The sequence below is a fragment of the Gavialis gangeticus genome, unplaced genomic scaffold (assembly GCF_001723915.1).
Source record: "Gavialis gangeticus isolate Ggan-Ray unplaced genomic scaffold, GavGan_comp1, whole genome shotgun sequence".
Lineage (NCBI taxonomy): Eukaryota > Metazoa > Chordata > Crocodylia > Gavialidae > Gavialis > Gavialis gangeticus.
Genome location: NW_017729022.1, coordinates 150,939,642 through 150,957,744, shown reverse-complemented (window position 1 = coordinate 150,957,744; position 18,103 = coordinate 150,939,642). Strand labels below are relative to the sequence as shown.

Below are 18,103 nucleotides of genomic sequence, written 5' to 3'. Positions count from 1 at the left end.
GTTTTAATAGTTATAACCTTTACCTCCTCTAAGAAATAAAATAAGTAAACATTGCTAAATGTTCACCTTACAGAGTCAGAAATGGAGAAACAATTTAAGACAAATTTAATGTCAAATGAGGAGCATGGCATACCACTGCATCCATTTAAAATGTAAGCTATTTGCTTAAAGACTAGGGAAAGACATTACAGATAAAGTGGTTTAAGTGATCAGAAACTGGTTTAAACCTGTAATAGAACAGATGTTCAGTGTACATAAACCAGTTTGAAAATGGCTAAAACCAGTTTGAGATAAACCTGGTTGAGTGTAGTATCAGCCTTAACTGATTTGGGTCAAACTGGTTTATGCAATGTCTGTCCCAGACCCCTTCCTTGTTTAAGTTAAATCAGAGCCCCCCAGCATCCTGGCATGCTCTATGGGCTGAGCAGAGTTCTCTGCTCCACTGCAGGGCTGGCCCCTCCCCTCTGTTCCCTGGCTGGGGCTCCAGCAGAGACTTTCAGGCACAGCAAGGTCTGTTGGCTTCCCTGTGCCTACATACCCCCGCCTCTTCACCACTCGCTGCCTAAGGAAGGATCCCTTCCTCCTCTCTGCCACATCATGGACCATAGATAGCATGTGGTATGTCAGCTAATGCAATGTAAGGCTCCAGCAGAGATTGCAGACACAGCCCTACTTTCCCCCAGGAAATGCCCCCGTCCCATGAACAGTGGCTGGGGGGGGAGGGTACAGCCACACTGGCAGCAGTGGGAGCACAGCGGAGGTGAGTGGGGAGCTCCTGCAGATGCTGCCGGCACTGTCAGCAGCTGGGGAGTGCTGACCAGGTTTGGCAACCACTCTCAGGCACCGCTGGCAGTGGCGTCCAGTGGAGATTGCTGACCACCCACAAATGCTGTCGGTGGCGGGGTGGTGTGCAGTGACCACCCACGGTGCCGACAATGTTGGTGGCACCTTTTTTTAGGGGGTACATTGCCACACTCAGGGGGTGCATGTGCACCCACATGCACCCCCTGCATGTCACCCCTGCCCCCTCCCTCCCATCTCCCATGCCACTGACCCCAGCTCCACAGACCCTAGGCAAGTGGTATGCTAACTAATACTGACAGGTGTCTTGGTGTGTGTCTCTCTCCAATTTCACTGGAGCAGGCAGAAAGAAAAATGACTGCTTAGGGCTGTTTGGAGCTAATCAACAGGTCAGCCAGTAAGCAGTTTAAGAAGTTTGAAGTAATGAAGAGAGGCCATTGTTTTTCTAATTGGGTGATAAAGACTGTTATTATTATCAGCCCCCAGCTGACTTGCTTGCCTGTCAGTTTGCTGCAGACAGTATGACGAAGCAGGGAGAGAGATTGAAAAGCTCTGTGTCATCAACAGAAGCATGCATTTAACCCTCCTCCCCACCTTGCCTCAGAGTGCTAGCCTGGGGATGGGTGCTGGCAATATTCCTGCCCCTTGAGCAGTCAGCAGGGAAAAGCCTGGGACCGTCCAGGCAGAAGGGAAGGTAAGGCTGCTCTAGCGCCCCCGGCATCTAGCCTGAGCAACTGCAGGTATGTGCCTGAATTTTCAGCCCAGAGAGAATGCCTGTCTGGTTTCAAACCAGTTCAGCCTATCCAGGTTATTCTCACTTGCAAAGATTGAATCAATTCAGGCTCAGGCTTTTAGAATGTCTGTCTCTAGCCCAGCAGTCTTTCCTGTGTAGAGCAGGGAGGCTGGGCCTGATGATGTCACAAGGTCCTGTCCAGCCTTAAACTTCTGTGAATTTGTGAATGGCAAAGATATATATAGATTGTAACCTAATTCTTAAAGGGGAAATCATGGAATACAATCTTTTAACCCTCCTAAAATTTATTTTCCATTAGAAAAGTGTTAAAAAGGAGCCAGTAATAAAATATAAAGAAAACAAAAAACCAAAATTCACACAAGACATGGGAAATTATTGTAAAAGTGCTTGAACAGTGAGGAAAAAAATGAAACTCAGAAATTTGCATTTAATATTAAATCAACAACTTTAAACTATTTCAGAATCCTAGCTACTCTCCCATACTCAATTACACATCATGTGGAAAGATAAAGAGAAATAATGGGGAAGTCCAGTTTACCAGCATAATGTTCAGAGTGGGAAAGTCCAGAGACCCTTATCCTCCCTATTTTTGCACTCTTTTAGTTATCCACACCCATACAGCAACTGTTGTGGTGATGCTTACAATTCACATTGCTCAAGTCTCAGTGAGTACATAAAAAAATGTATCTCCTGATCTTTTATGGAAAAACCCTTAGTTGCATTTCTTTCACAAACTATGGCTGTAAAAATCATTAACTCTTAGAACCTGAGCCATACTGGCCACTAGGCAAAGTATAGTACAGATGCAGGAGCTTTGGATAATATTGTATGTAATAGCACTATTCTGAAGCCAGAAACAGGTGTAATGGCTCTAGAAGGCACTTACTAGTAGCCTTGATAAATCTCTATAAAACAGCCATAATCTTTGCTCCCTTCTGTACAGTCTCATAGCCACTGGCTCTTTTTTAAGGGAGAAGCAGAACTCTGGACAAGCCCATTCCACATGCAGATAGGCTTCTAGAATATAAAGTGATATAATCTAGGCCTGTGCGAATAGGGAACTATTCAATATGGATTTAGCCAATTCGGATGCCACCAATTCGATTCGGAGATTCAGATTGCTTTTCTGATTTGATTCGGCCGAATAGGCTTCAGAAGATTCCACGCTGATTTGGAGAGATTCGGCCATGGAGTATAAATGGGAATCAATGAAATATCTAAAATTTTGTCATGTTTGGGCTGATTTCGATGAAACTTGCAGGGATGGTAGCCTCTGTTGAGGGCAGGAAGCCCGACAAGTTTCAAGGGAATAGGTTCAGGGGTTTCTGGGAAACTGCACCTCAAAGTCCTGAAAGCAAAACTCATGTCGTGTGTGTGTTAAGCCACACCTCTGGCTGCTAACAGGCAAAACTCATGACATGGGTGCTTGTGTGACTGTGTCTGTCTTAGGGCACAGGGAGATGAAAAAAACTACTGCAGGCCTGCTAGGCCCTGCTGCTGCCACAAAGCCTGCCAGCTGTCAAGGGGATAGGTGCAAGGGGAGTCTGGGTTCTTGGTCTCTGCACCTGGCCAGAGACAGGCAAAACTCATGACATGGGTGGGTGACACAGTGTGTGTGTTCAGGTGCTCCCTTTCTGGTGCTGGGGCCTCTTCACAACATGGCAGTGTGCCCCAGTGAGGACTCCTCCTCTCCTACAGCTTCATCCTGGTCCACCACTTTAAACGGAAGCAGGTAAAAATAACTTAGTGACTCAGCAGTCAGCACCAGTAGCACCAGCAGCATCTAAGGTAGCCAAACTGAACTGTCGGGCCCTTCTTTCCTCTTAAGTAGGAGCACCTCGTGCATATCTGTTAGGTGCGCCCTCACTGTGCGACTCTGTGTGTGTGTTTGTGTGTGTGTATTTTTGTTCAGGTGCAACCTTCCTGGTGCTGGGGCCTCTGCACACATGACAGTGTGCCTCAGTGGGGTCTCCTCCTCCCATACAGCCTCAGTCTAGCCCACCACTGTAAACTGCAACAGGTAAAATAACTGAGTGACTCAGGAGCACCAGCAGCAGCATCTCAGGTAGCCAAACTGTCAGCCCTTCTTTCCTCTCCAGTAGGAGCACCTGGTGTGTGTCTGTTAGGTGTGCCATCACTGTGGTGCCAGACATCTGACTTTTAGGTGCCAGACATCTGACTCCCCAGGTACCTCTGCACTTTTACCTTTGCTGCTACATTCCCCTCCCCCCCACCCCAGCCTGTCCCTTACCCCTGATGCCTCCATTTCCATTTTCACTGACTGGCTTTCTTGCCTGCATTGCATGTCAGGCTGGCCTCTGGCTTCTTTACTATTCCTTCCATCCAGGACTAGGAGACACACCAACTGCAGGTGCTTCCTCAGCCTGACAAAGCATTTTTCAGTACAAAAGCTGGCATCCCAGGCAGCTAAGCTAAGCTCCCCTGAAGCTTCACAACCGCGCTACAACCAGTAAGCCTCAGGCCTGTCAAAGACGTGACAGATCTGTGTTTTCCCCAGCCAGGACTGTGTGTGTGCATGCGTTAGCTGGAGGTTATGGTGCCTCCTACCTGCCTTTTACCAGGGGATCATTGGTCCTGGCATTTACCAGGCTGCTGCACCACCAGCAGTCCCACCAGGCCTCCCTACCCTGGCAGGTGCAGTTTTAGTGGTCATGCCCAGGACCTGGGGCCTCCTCCTTCCCCATAGCCCCAGCTCATACCTCCAAGTTTGTCCTGGCAGGGGAGCAAGCTCAGCAAGGGCATGTTCTTCCCCTGCTGGCTGGTGATGCAGTGAGTGCCCCCTCCAGCTGGAAGTGGGGCATTAACTGTTTTTTTTTTTAATGAAAAAAGGAAATAGATGCAGACAAAGTGAGAAGAGTGGCACTCAGTCTGTCTGCAGGTGAAGCTCGGGGAACCCCAGGAGCAGGAGGTTCACTTTCAAGAAAACCAGCTGCTCTATCAAACCAGGATCCAAACAGGTGCGGTGGGGTGTCACAACATCCCCAGCAATGCTGAACACCCTCCTGCTTGGGACACTGGTTGGTGGACAGGACAGGTGTTGCTGGGCAACCGTGGCCAGATCCTGCCACATCTGGCTGCAGCTTGCCTGATAGACCAAGAGGTTGCAGTCCAGTGGCTCCACATCCTCAGCGAGATAGGTAGCCACCAAAGCCTCATTTCTACCTGCGTTCTGGTGTGTTTGGACCCTGGCATTGAAGCCATGCCCTTGGCCCACTTTAGCAGTGGCTGGCATGGAGAAGACTGGCTGGTGCTGGTGCCAGTGGTGGTACTGTGCTGGGAGTGCTGGTACGGGAAAGTGGGTCTTCCTCTTCCACATCCCCTTGCCTCTGCCCTTCTGCCTCCCTGACTTTGTTGACCAGCACCTGCATCCAGTGATCGAGGGTTTTGGTGCACATGCTTTCCTTCATCCTTGGGTCACACATGCCCACCAGCATGTGGACCGTACTGGACCGTAAGGGATCCAGCCATCTCCTGATGCCCTCCTTCAGTCACCTCACCAGTGCCTGCACGTCTAGTGACAGTGGCCTGCCCCAGCCAGGAACATTGATCCCCTGGAATTTCTCCATTTGGCTCTCCAGTTCCCTCACTATGGGGATCACCTGGCTAAGGGGTCATCACCAGCGCTGAGGGTTTTGGTGGCCTTGAGGAGGGGTTTGAGGACCACCAAGATCTGGGAGATGGTACCCCACTCAGCACTGTTCAGGGGGTTGCTGATCCTGATCTCCCCAGGCAAGGCCATCTCATAGATGGCTTTCTGTTGTTCCACCAGCCTTTCAAGCATCAGGTATGTGGAGTTCCACTGAGTCGCCACATCCTGCATGATTTTGTGCTGTGCAATGCTCAGCTCTGCCTCTTTCTTCCACAGTGTCTTGCTCCCCTTGATGCTGCGGTAGAAGTAGCCTGCCACCCTCCTGCATTTTTTAATCAGCTGTCTCATAGTGGTAGTAGTGGCGGTGCCATCACTGGCAACTTGCCCAACAAGCCACTCCTGTACCATATGGTTCATGGCCACCATAATCTCCCTGTGTGGGACTCATTCAGCACCTCGGCTTGGAGGAGAGCCCACCGATGGCCTCACAGATTGTACCAGTGTTCTGTGAGGGAGAGGTAGGCGTGATCCCCACCCCAGCTGCCCCAGATGTCAGAGCTGAAGTGCAAGGCTACCTGTGGCCCTGCCTTGTACAACTCCTCCCTCAAGTACTCCCTGGATGCTTCATACAAGGAAGGCACCACCGTCCTGCTAAAGGTGGTGCGTGCAGGCACTTGGTAAGATGGGGCCACGAGTGCCATAAGCCACCTGAACCCTGGCTGCTGAGCTAGGGAGAAGGGCTGGCTATTCAGAGCAAGCATCTCTCCAATGGTCTGGGTAATCTTGCTCACCTTGGGAATGTGTCCCCCTCTGTCTGCAGCTTTCCCCCACTGTTCCAGGGCGGGAAAAAACAAATATAAATTGAAAGAAATGAATTGGAAGTAGACAGATGCTAAGCTAAGCTAAACTAAGCTAAGCTATATCCTATCCAATCCTTTCTAACAACAAAAAGTAGCAGGCCACTGACTAGGAAGCCAGGCCGGTAGCCACAGTACCTGTGAGATGCTGTTGCTCAGGCAGAAACAGCTTCAGGAAAGGGACAGAAAAGCCTGCACTCAGAGGCTTTTATGCTGTTTCTATGTCCCTCCCCCAAGACGCTGTGACTGGAAGGGCAGTCAGGGAGAAGTCACAGTCACTGGCCAGCTAGAGATATCAGTCCTTCCCTCCCCCCCTCCTCCCTCTTCTAAGTTTCTGTTTCCCCATAAAGACCACCTTCAAAATCTCCAAATTGCTGAATCTCTTCCGAATCTTTTCTAAATTGATTCAGATTCAAAAAGTTTTAAGCTTCTAGCAATTCGATTCGGATTTGGAGATTCAGCCTCCGAATTGGGCCAAATCGGATCACGAACCAAAGCTTCGCGTTGCCCTAATATAATCCTCCCCGGCACTCCCCAAGTACTAACAAGCAAAACCACAGCTGTCTTGAATGAATATAGTCCTGTGCATTCAAAAGATTTAAAAAGCTGGGGAGCGGGGGAAGTGGAATTTAAAATTTTAGTTAAGATCGAGCAGAGCAGACTGGCTAAAAGAGGAGATGTAATAAATTTTAATTCTATAGCTTGAGGTGCTCAGCCTCCAGCCACCAGGCCAAATGCAGTCTGCAGAGCCATTCAATCTGGCCCACAGGGCTCCCCACAGATCGGGAAATTTGGCAGTGCGAAAGCAGTGAGCTGCCAAATTCCTATGCCCTCTGCCTGCACAGCCAGATCTAGGCTGGCCATGCTCCCTTCCCCTCCCCCTCCCCCTGCAGGAATGACTCAGGGCTGAGCCACACCCCTTTCCCTCCCATGGGGCTTGATTGAGGCTGGGCCATGCCCCCTTCCCTTCTGCAGGGCTGGATACAGATTGGGCCATGACCTCTACCCCCCATAGGGATGAATCGGGGCCAGGCTGTCCCCTGGTTTCCTGTGGATGGGGCCTTGCCACACTCACCAGATCAGAGCCACTGGCCACATCTGGCCTGTGTCTGGCTTGAGCACAGCTCATCTAGCCTGTTAAGAAAGAAGGTTGAGCACCACTGCTATAGCTGATTGAGGTCAGGGAGGGAGGGATGTAGTTCCTTTTGCTTCATGAACAACGCATCCCCCCCAGTGGCTGTGGGGGGCATGGCAGTGGCGGGAGTGTGGTAGCAGCAGGAGCACAGCAGCGGTAAGTGAGGGAGCTCCCACAGCCACTGCCGGCGCTGGCAAGCGCTGACCAAGGGTTGGCGAGCACCCACAGCCTCTGCTGACAGTGGCGGCAGTGGCCAGTGGGAACCACAGACTGCCCGCAGATGCCATCGGTGGTGTCGGTGGCGCGGTAGTGAGTGGCCGCTGCCCACAGGCGCTGCCAACAGTGTCAGCAGCACCTTTTTGCAGGGAGTGCACCGCCATGCTCAGGGTACACATGTGCCCACATGCACCCCCTACGTGTTGCTCCTGTTTTGCTTCTCTACCCAGCTTTGACTGAGATGGGAAGTAGAAAAAGTGAAAGTGTCTATTCTCAAGCATACCCAACCAGCTGAAATCAGGAAGTTCTGCAACTCTTCTTCTGAGAGAGCCTTCCCCCCCAAAAGAGGTTTATAGGTCAAAGGCTTACAGAGACAGTTTCTTTAGGAGGATCTGCATGGAGAATGAGAATGCGACTGAATGGCAATTAATTACTAGCTCTATATCAGTAATGTTTTCCAATTTTGTCTTTTTCTGTAGTTCATGACAAAAAACCCCAATAAGCGACTAGGCTGTGTGGCATCCCAGAATGGGGAAGACGCAATTAAGCAGCATCCATTTTTCAAGGAAATTGACTGGGTTCTTCTAGAACAACGAAAAATCAAGCCACCCTTCAAACCTAGGATTGTAAGTAACAGTTTGAGTAATATCCAGAGAGAAGTTTCTTTAATATCTCACTTGTTGATTTCTTTGGGGGGGTTCATAAAAAAATGAGCCTTGTGTAACAAAGCTGAAATAAAACACAGGCCATGCTGAAGTCATTGCCCTGATATAGGTTGTACTGAAGGTAAGTGTCAGACTAGACTCAGGACACAGTAATATTTTTATATTCAGTCTCATTCAAACATTAAGGGAGCTCAAGTTCTATGTTAAAAGATTTTCCTAAACATTGTAATATCTGAAGAACATGGTTCAAAATAATATGAACTGTCCATAGGAATGATGCACAGTCCCAGTATGCCAAGCTTCACTGGGCTTTGTGTTGGTACATAGAGGAAAATGTTTAGAACTATGTTAAATAAAAATACAGTAACACAATGTGAAGGTGTAAAACCAATAAAGAAAACACAAACTGTGCATCATGGTCTAGTTTAAGTCTATGCATCTTGCATACTGCTAAGTAGTAATAACATATCCATCTTTTGAATCAAATAATTTAAATAAACAGCAGCCTCACTAGATAAAGTAATTGAAGCCAAGCAAAAAATGTTTTTGTTATTCTTGTCTTCGTATAAATGAAAATAGCCAAACAAATCTGACGTATTTATATCTTACACACATGCCAGCTTGTGGGCTGACAATTATATGCATAGCAAATTTTGTGAAAGAACGTATCTGACAGCATTGATTTAGGGTGTAATAAAAGACTGCAAACATAGTATTTAACATTTCACCAGAAAATATCCTTTTACTCTGAATGCCAAAACCCATGAACATCATTTGGCTGCTTTTAATTTTGCTTCCCCTCTATTGTACTGTGTGATCTTGTCTGCAAATAGAAAGTACTGATTTTTTCTTTCTTTAGATAGTTTATGAAGATATTAAAAACATTGTGCTCAACACTGAATCCTACTGTCATAAAAATTAGATGCAAGAAAACCCTTATTGAGTCATCTAGTCCAGCTCTATGCAGAACTGATCTCTGTTACATAAGAGTCTAAGTATAATATCCGAAGTGCCTGGGTTTTCAGGACATCCCTGGATGAATATGCCTCTGCCTAATGTTCACAGGAAGATTTTTCTGGATGATCAGCATGAAACTTTCCTTTCATGATTTCATCACCTTAATTCTAGTTTTATCCCTTCATAACAAATCCTTCCCATTCATTATTTACACCTATCACATATTTGTAGACAGTTACCAAGTTGTAGCGAGTGTTTAGCTAGGCTGCGTATCATTGACCCTTTTACCATTTCCAGAAGAAACTTGTCCTTTCATTCCAGGATTCTTTTTGTTTCTGTTCTCGAACTTCTTGCTTGCAGTAATAAGGGGTAGGCGATCAATGTGCACCAATCCCAGGTGCCTACTTAGGAGTGGGCACAAGAGTAACTGCCTAGCCAGACCCTGCCACTGTCCTTGTGGGTGAGGGCATAGACGTTGGTTGTTATACCTCTTCTTGTTTGTTAATATCTTTCTCATGGTGGAGTGACCAGAACTGAATGCAAACGTCGAATTTAATCCATAATTGTTTTGCTCCAGTCTTCCAGTATTTCCTTAATTCCTTTGTGCTTTCTGAAACTGATTATTACTGGCCCAGTGTGCTTGTAAGCTATTTTCCCTGGATATACAAGGACACATGTTATTTACTGGCTGTTTTACACATGTTCATATTTTTTGATCATTTCTTTACTGGTGATTCAAGAGTAGGTATTTTTACAATACCTTCATTATTTAAGGCTGCTGACAGATGTGAAAAAAATGCTTTACTTTCAGCTTGGCTCACCTCCACGCCAAGCGCAGTGCATGCCCAGAAGAGGCATCACATCAGTTTCACCCGGCCTGCCCAATTTCTGTATAGATCGGGCACTTCACTGGGGCTTTTTTGTGCTTTTATCTAATATCTGATTGACTCAACAATTAGATAAAAGCACTAAAAAGCCTTGCTGAATGTGTGATCTATACAGGAATTGGGTGAGCCGGGTCAAACCGACCCGCTTCTTCTTCTGGTAAAGCTCTGTTTTGTTTTGTATTTCACATCTGCCAATAGCCTAATTGTCTAAGTATCTATTTTTCCTTTTCTGTTCTTGTTAAATTCCATAATGAATACAGTATCTCAGCTATTTTTAATTTGTTGTTGATATAGCACCTCCTAACTTGTTACTGGGCCTACTTTCCGATAATTCATTCTTAGCTTCTTTTGTACCTTTCAGTACCATTAACCTATCCTGCTCATTTGCTCCTTTACCTTTTTCTTTAAGTAACTGGTAATCCTTATTTTTGGTGACATCACCAATTTCCATTGATCTTTGATTCACTCTGCATGGTACCTTATGAACGTCTCTAGGGATAGATGGTTGTTCTGTGAATAATTACTTGTTAAATAATTATAATATATTGTACCTAAATTACACCTTTTTTGTTATTCTTCAGGTTACTTTCTACAATGTTGAATTTTCATGAAACTTCCCATCATGCACTTATTTACTAACTTTATTATTTTTGCATTCTCCAAATTTGCATTTTTGTCGTCTGTACATCTGTATTCTATGCAGCCTTTACTTATGTGAGAGAATTCAGATAATTTGTGGTCTCTGGTGCCAAGTTTCCCTTTTATTTTTATTTTCTCAACCTGTAGTAAGAAATGCATCCAAGATGATTTATTTTCCAACTTGAGCCTATCAGCTTTTTTGCTGTTAGCAGTGTCTGAAAGCATATCATATATAATTGTGCCTTGTTTTTTCTGATCCATCAACTAATTTTGTACCAGCTCCATAGTTTTCCAACTGCTTGGTGTTCCCTGTTGCTTTAGAATTCCCAGCAAGATCATTCTGGAATTTTACTGTTCCACTTGTGCTTGGAAAAGTGATACTGTTTGGAAAAGAAAGCCATGTATAAAGAATTGGTGAGAAGGTCACATAAAGAAAGCATAATTATAAAAAGCATAACTTCAAAGTGGGAGAGGCATCCAGTGGGATTTATATGGGTCAGTGTTAGGCCAGTAACATTTAATATCTTCATAAATGATGTAGAATAAACTTTTATATAGACCTCAAGCTAAGTGGAATAACACACACACTGAAAGATGCACAGAAGGGAGAGGACAGAAGGCAAAACAACCCATAGTTGGCTACACGTAGTCCTCTCTAAGTTTGATTCAAGTTAATAAATATTATTGTAGTTGGCCTTTACAAAAGTGCCAAATGGTATGGCAAGAGATTAACAATTGTTGCACACCCTATGAAAGATGATGATTAATTGAGAATGGCATCTGATGCTGTAGCTGTCAAACAAATCATTTTTTGTTTAAGAAGTGGGGAGAGGTTTACACCCATCAGCGGATCCACAGAAACTCTCTGTGTGCCATTATCTTGTGGTAAGTGGAAGATAAACTTGAGCAATTTACTTTGAATGAAACAACTGTTACTGGATCTACCTTCTAGTAATTCCTTCTCTCTTGGTATATTGCAAAAGCCATTCTTAGTTCCCTTTGTACCTTTCAGTACCATTTTATCTATCTTGCTAATCGCAGTTTAGTCTCTACTTACTAGGCACATCTACATGTTCATTAATGCACCATAATTACGACACATTGTTTAGTGCCTGTAAATACAGGTACTACCTTAATTGGTGCTACTATGCATTAGCACTGGTGCATGCTTTTTTGGTGATGCTAATGCTCAGTAGACTAATTCTACTGGGCATTAGGGCATTAGCATGGGTTTTGCCTGTTGCACTAATGCACGGCAGAATTAGTCTACTGTGCTCAAAGCGTCTTCTGTAGGTATGCCCACTGTTGGATAGAGTAGACACACACAACAGTTTCTGTGGATCAGCTGACTCACAGTAAATCCCTCTTACCTGGGTTTCAACTAAGTATAATTTATTAATTTCTCTGTTCCCTAAACATATATAAGGAAAACAGAATTTGGTTTAGGACTAGGAGAAGAGCTTTGAAAAAAGAGGCCTTATTTGTAGCTAGAACATGTTTGCCTGTGCTATGAATGCACACGTGTGGCGAGGAGTGAACAAAATGCCTATGCAGTCATGTGTGCATCCAGATCCCAGATTTGCATGCACGCATACAGCTGGGCCCATATGAAGGGAGTACACATTTATACAGATATGCCTGTAGGGCCGAAGATGACTACAGGGGCTTTTGTTCGCCTCTTGTTTCACAATTACGTGAAGAAATAACCAAAAAAGGAGATAGTCCTGTAAGTGAGGGTAAAATAACTGGAAACAGTCTGGAAATTAAAAGAAAAATTTAAGATAATAGGGAAAAATGGTCAAACACTGAGGTCATCAGGCAGTAGAATAATCTGCCAAGGGAGGTCACTGAGGCATCATTATTGGAGGAGTTGTAGAGTAAATTCTGCTCCAGCAACTGCAAACGTGACTGCTGCATTTTTTATTAGTAGCAGTTATTTCCATCCTAGGATCCCTGTATGCTTTTATTCTTGCTCTCTACTTGCTGCAGGCTTGATCCCAAACCTTTTGAAACCAATATAGTGTTCCACTGATTCTGTTGTGTTTTGGGTCAATCCTTGTCATTGATCTTTGTCATCTTTGACAGTAAACTTCTGAAACTATAAATGGACATATACAAGGCAATATAAGATGTGTGCATTAAGCCAGCCCCTTCTCTCCAGGTCATATATGTTATGTCTGACTGACTATGGCCATTCGCATTGAACTTGGAATTTTTCACTTAGACGTGTAAGAATCAACTGTATGACTGTTTATTCACCAGTTTTTCTGTCTTTACACTGGTAGAGAAAACTTGATTTCCACAAGTCCCAGGTGACTCAACATTTTTGGCAGTGTTGGATTAGAAGAGGTTTCTCAGCAGTTATTCAGTCAGTGGCTGTATCCAAGTGAATTACCATTTTTAAATTCAAGCAATATTGTATTTTCCATCATTTCCAAAATGATACACTGCCCCGACATTCTCTTGGAAGCCTAGCTCTGCAGTCTCTTCCCGAACTTTTCTTTGGGGTTCAAACTTAGGAACAAAAAATTACCAACTGAAAATAACCCTTACAAGGGTCATTTTCTTTGGCACAGTGAGAGTCTTGGGCAGAGCTGTCACAGCAAAGGGCTAAGCAGCAAGCTGCGAAGAAGGGCAATGCAAAGGGTGACATAGGGGTCTGCCAGAGAAGGGCAGTGAAAACATGCCTATTTGGTGGCCCCAAAACCTGCTATGGGAACTTGTTGGCTCATAAACAATATTTGCCATAGAGGGGTGAAAATGCATTGCAGCCCAGTGACATGGATGCCCACTAGCCCCACGTGCCTTGTTCCTGTAAAGTCAGATTAATCAGGTGTTTATACAGGTGAAGTATACTCCAGGCTTGTTACTCCAGGGCTGCTCATATGTAGAGATGCTATATAGTTTTGTTTGTTTTGAAAACAAAAATAGTATTGAAGCATATGTGTTGAGGAAAAATATTAGATATCAAGTGGATTTTGCAAACAGATGTGCAAACAGATGCAATGAGGAAAAGTATTTTTGGGCTTGAGACCATGACCTTGGCAATGTCTCTCCAAGTTTCCTTCCATTATTCTTAAAAAGCTACAGCTTACAGTTTCAAAGAATTTCTGGAACATTAATATATCACAAAACGTCTTCCCTGCTGCTTTTAATAGAGGTACAAATAAGGGGGTTATAATTTCACCGTGAGGACAATATACTTCTAATACAAGTAAAATATCTGTCCTCCACAGTAAAGACTCAGGGACAGGGAACCCAAAGAGGCACATCATGACGCCTTTGTAAAAAACAAAAAATTGTATTTTGACTCAGAAATTCACTGGAATTCTTCCACTGGGGGAGGCAAAATTTCCCTCGATACTACCCATGGCAGCTGGCTAAGGTTGTCAAGCAGAGTAAATAGCTACTTGCTCCAAACCACAGCGTCTCTGAGCATCTGCAGTGACCAAGTGTTCTCCATCTTCACCTTTCTCTGACTCCTTGGCAGCATGCCCACTGCTGACTTGATTGGATCATTGGATCATTTTCCCTTCCCAGAGGAGGGGTCTCACACTGCAAATAGGAAAGTAGGCACAATGTGTTAATTGGCCTGCAAAAACCTCAGGGGTTTCCAGTGAGAATGCAATGCTCTTCCATCTCCCAGAAGCAGTAAAGCATCCACAGACGGGCTTTGTGTCTATGGGGAAATAAAGAATGGTGCTGTGGTTCAGAATCCTCTATGTCCCAGTTCCACTTACCTTGGGAGGCAAGATCAGGGAGGAGTGGACTTTATGACTGGAAATTCACAGTCTATGTGGTTTAATCAATGGGAGCTTCAGATCCTAAATGTCCCTGAAAATCATCCCATGATTTTTTGTTTCCTTCCCTTTCTTGGATTTGGTTAAACTTCTTTTAAAATTGAACCAATGTTTCTCAACCAGTGGGTTGAAACTCACTGGGTGGATAGTGAAAGACAGCCATGGTTGTTGCAAAGTACTGAAAATTGGGATTTAACACAAAGAAAAATCTTACTCCACCATTCCCTACATACCTGTCAAGGTCAGATATACTTGGTCAATCTCTCAAAACAGATACACACAAAAAAATAAGATATAGGCTTGTCATTACTTTGGGTTTTTTCCCCCTCTTTTTTTTTTTTTTTAAAGGACAGATATTTTTTTTTTAAAAAAAAGAGGCTTGAAATTTTATTGATGTATTTATTTGAGTAAGGGCTTATTTATCAGGAAAAAATTGAAGAACACTTGCGTTAGATGATGATAACACAGTCAAAGTTTTGCTGTACAAATCTGTTTGAGACTGAACCCACAGCATAGTTGTGTGGCAGTTTTATCAGTGCCTGAAACAACCTTTTTTAGTGTGGGTGTATAAAACTAAGCTGGGAAAAGAATTTTGTTGTGGTAATATACTGTGCTGTCAGGGAACAATGCGATATTTTCGGTTTCCACACCATTATGACTTAACCTTCAGGGTTTAAAAGTCAACAAGCCTGTTAATGTTAAAAAGGTGTTAATCTTTGTAAACTGTTATAGAACCCAAAAAAATAGATTTAAGAAAGAACTTCTAGCAGAGATATGGGCAAGATATTCTGTTGCAGGCTTGCACTTTGCATTGTGGAATCTAAGTAACCACCGCTACTAGAGCAGCTTTGATTTATCTAATACTGGGGTGGGTAAAATGCGACCCGCAGGCTGGATGCGGCCCACCAGGCCATTCTATCCGGTCTGCACAGCCCCTAAAAAATGTAGAAAATTAATATTTATCTGCCCCTGGCTGCCTGTCATGCGGCCCTCAATGGCTTGCCAAAACACAGTAAGCGGCCTTCTGCCCAAAATACTTACCCGCTCCTGAATATGAACCTCTTGCATTTTTCAGACTCACCCTTTCCCACCACTGTTGTACTTTTTTGGGGGGGGTTGTTTTTGTTTGTTTTCCAAATGGTTATGTTCTGTTAGCAATTCTTGAGTCTCTGCGATGCATCAGAGTTGCTAGTGTTTAGCCCCAATGGGAGATCTGGATTCCATTTCCCAGCTTTCCTGCTGGCTCAGTCTGTAGCCATAGGCAAATCTCCTAAACTTTCTGTGCCTTGGTTTCATATCCATAAAATGGACACAGTAATATTAATTCATTCACTTTTGCTACAGCACCGTAACTTGGTCTGATGGAAGGGCAAGAGAGTTTAGAAATATTGTGTATTCAACTGTAAATGCACGGATTCAGCCCAACTTTTAAATTATTGACTAATTACTTGCCTAACTTCCCTTGGGAGACTGTTCTATGTGATAAGAGACCTCAGTGTTAAGTAGCTTTCTCTTGCTATCCAACCCAAAGTTTCCTGTACTCGTTTCCAAGATCAGACAAGAGTTCCTTTCTCATCTTAATATATGCAAAGCTGAAATGAACACCCAGTTATCATAGCTCCCACCCCCTTAGTTATTGTTCTTAAGCCATCATATGTATATTTAGTTCTTTTAAATATTTCTTCATCTGTCTTTTCCTCCTTCTAAGTCTTGACTTAAGGATGCCAGCAATGTGTTTTGTTTTAATTTTTCTCTGCAGCAAAGATTTAAAATAAAATAACTCCACCAATCCCAAATTTTAGATTGAGCCAATAAGCATATGGTATGAGGGCATAAGTGATTTTTTTACCCACAGTCAGTGAAAAGTTGTCAAAATCATCAGTAGACCTTCATTCACAGACCTGTTAATGCTGAAACTCTTCTCTAGTTGTCCAAAAGTGTGTGAAAATTGGATAGTAAATAGTGAGTGCAGATAGGTACATTGGAGTGTACAGGTAATGCTATTTGCAATGCAAAGGATGCATCTGCTTATTTAGCAGGTGTCTTAATGGAGAACTGTTGGAAAGCTGTTCATTAATAGGGGTGCATGATTTTTTAAATTGCTGCAACAAATATGAGGTTATAAAAATGGCTGGAATCCTTAAAGAGGGACTTTCTGTCTGGAGAAAACTTTTATATGTATTAGACTGAAACATAAACCTTTTGAATACATTCCCATTTTCAGATCTATTTTCTTATGTTGGCTTCTCATGGGCAAAGATATTTGTACTTTTTAATTAGGGTGTTTTGTCCTCCTGCTACAATGTCATAATTCTGTGGTTTTGGCATCATTGTTATTTCCATGACAATGAACTGTAGTGTCATAAGTACAGGATTATGATTTCATCTTTGTGCTATGGGGAAGAAACTCCTTTTTAAAATGCAATATCCTTCAGTAGTACCAAAGGGAATGCAAGAAATTACTGGCCAAATAAATTTTTCTTTGTATGAATGTTCTCTCTTTTCAAGTTTGCTTCAGTGTGAATGTCCCTCTTTAAGGTAAGGCCAACAATATGGGGAATATTTCAAGGTAGGTCAATTTTTAGGCCTAATAACCTTGAGGTGTACCTTCAGTCTCATAATATCTTTCCATTCAGTCATCCTGGTGCATGGCAATCAGCATTTAGCAGGTGGGTTGGGTGCGGGGGACTAAGGAGCTATATTGCATGCTTTTGCATGAAGTGTTATTTGCTACAATCAAAACTTGGGAAGTGGGCTTGAGACTTGAGGCACTCATGTACCATTATTAAAACACAGTTGCATTCTCTACTTCTCACCTCCCTGCTGGCCTGCCTAGAGTAATAATCTAATAAATGGTCTTCTCAGTGATGCTGACTTTACAGACAATGCTGGTGTTCAAAGATCTGGGGGTGTTATAAGGTTATATTCCTATTAAAGTTGTTAAATATATATATTTCTCTCCATTCTAGTGGCTGTGAGATTAAACAAATGATTAGCAAGCATTTGTTAGTGACAGGTGGTAAAATCAGTTGGTAGTAACAGGTTAGCTCTCAGTGGACACCTGTGACCGCTATAGAAACTCTGTCACAAATAGTGACCCAAGGTGTGGTGGGAAGACTGAGACATGAAAGGGCAGATTAGAGAATGTTTCGCTGCCTCTCCTTGTTTCCACAGCACAGAAAAGGATTTAAGTACCCAAAATAAAATAATCTGGGACCTTGTACAACTACTAAATCCTGTCAGAATCTGGGGACAAAGCATTTTAGAGTTTTATCCAAAATGATGTTGGTTGAAGGGCTTCTGTGTTCCTCAGTGAAATGAGGAAGGGTCTATTTTCCCAGCAGCTTCCCATTTTGTTGTTTGTTAGTCTTTACTTTTTTCTCTCATTCCTTCTAGTGTCAGTGCCTGGGGCAGCTGGTTTTGGCTTGGATTACCACAACACTAACAGAATTGCAGAACTATTAAAGCTACTTCCCAGCACTGTGGGTTCCAAAATATTTACAAGTTAAACAATTTTTATTATGCTTCTTGTGGTTCTGTACAAGGGGTCTACCAGTGTTTGTTTGTTCGCATTTGTAGAATCCCAGTCTTGTAATATGAAAGAACCCTCATTCTGAAAGCTTAAGCCCAGTTATTTTCTCCGTTTAACCATCTTCTTACTTTAGATTGCCAGCTGCCTGTTGGGATGGAGTGACAAGTGACAGGGAGGTCTGAACTTTGCTTTTAGGTTTCTTCAAATTAACATGGATTCCTTTTCACTTTTGGCCGCTTAAATCTCCATG

General features: G+C 43.6%; 1 protein-coding gene across 1 annotated transcript in view; it reads left to right on the top strand.

Moving 5' to 3' along the window:
* PRKCE (protein kinase C epsilon) overlaps positions 1-18,103 on the top strand; it is a 581,980-nt gene that overhangs the window by 535,198 nt on the left and 28,679 nt on the right. Inside the window, exon 14 of the mRNA XM_019516328.1 lies at positions 7,853-7,999. Coding sequence (XP_019371873.1) covers positions 7,853-7,999 — 147 coding nt within the window. The remainder of the gene's footprint in view (positions 1-7,852; positions 8,000-18,103) is intronic.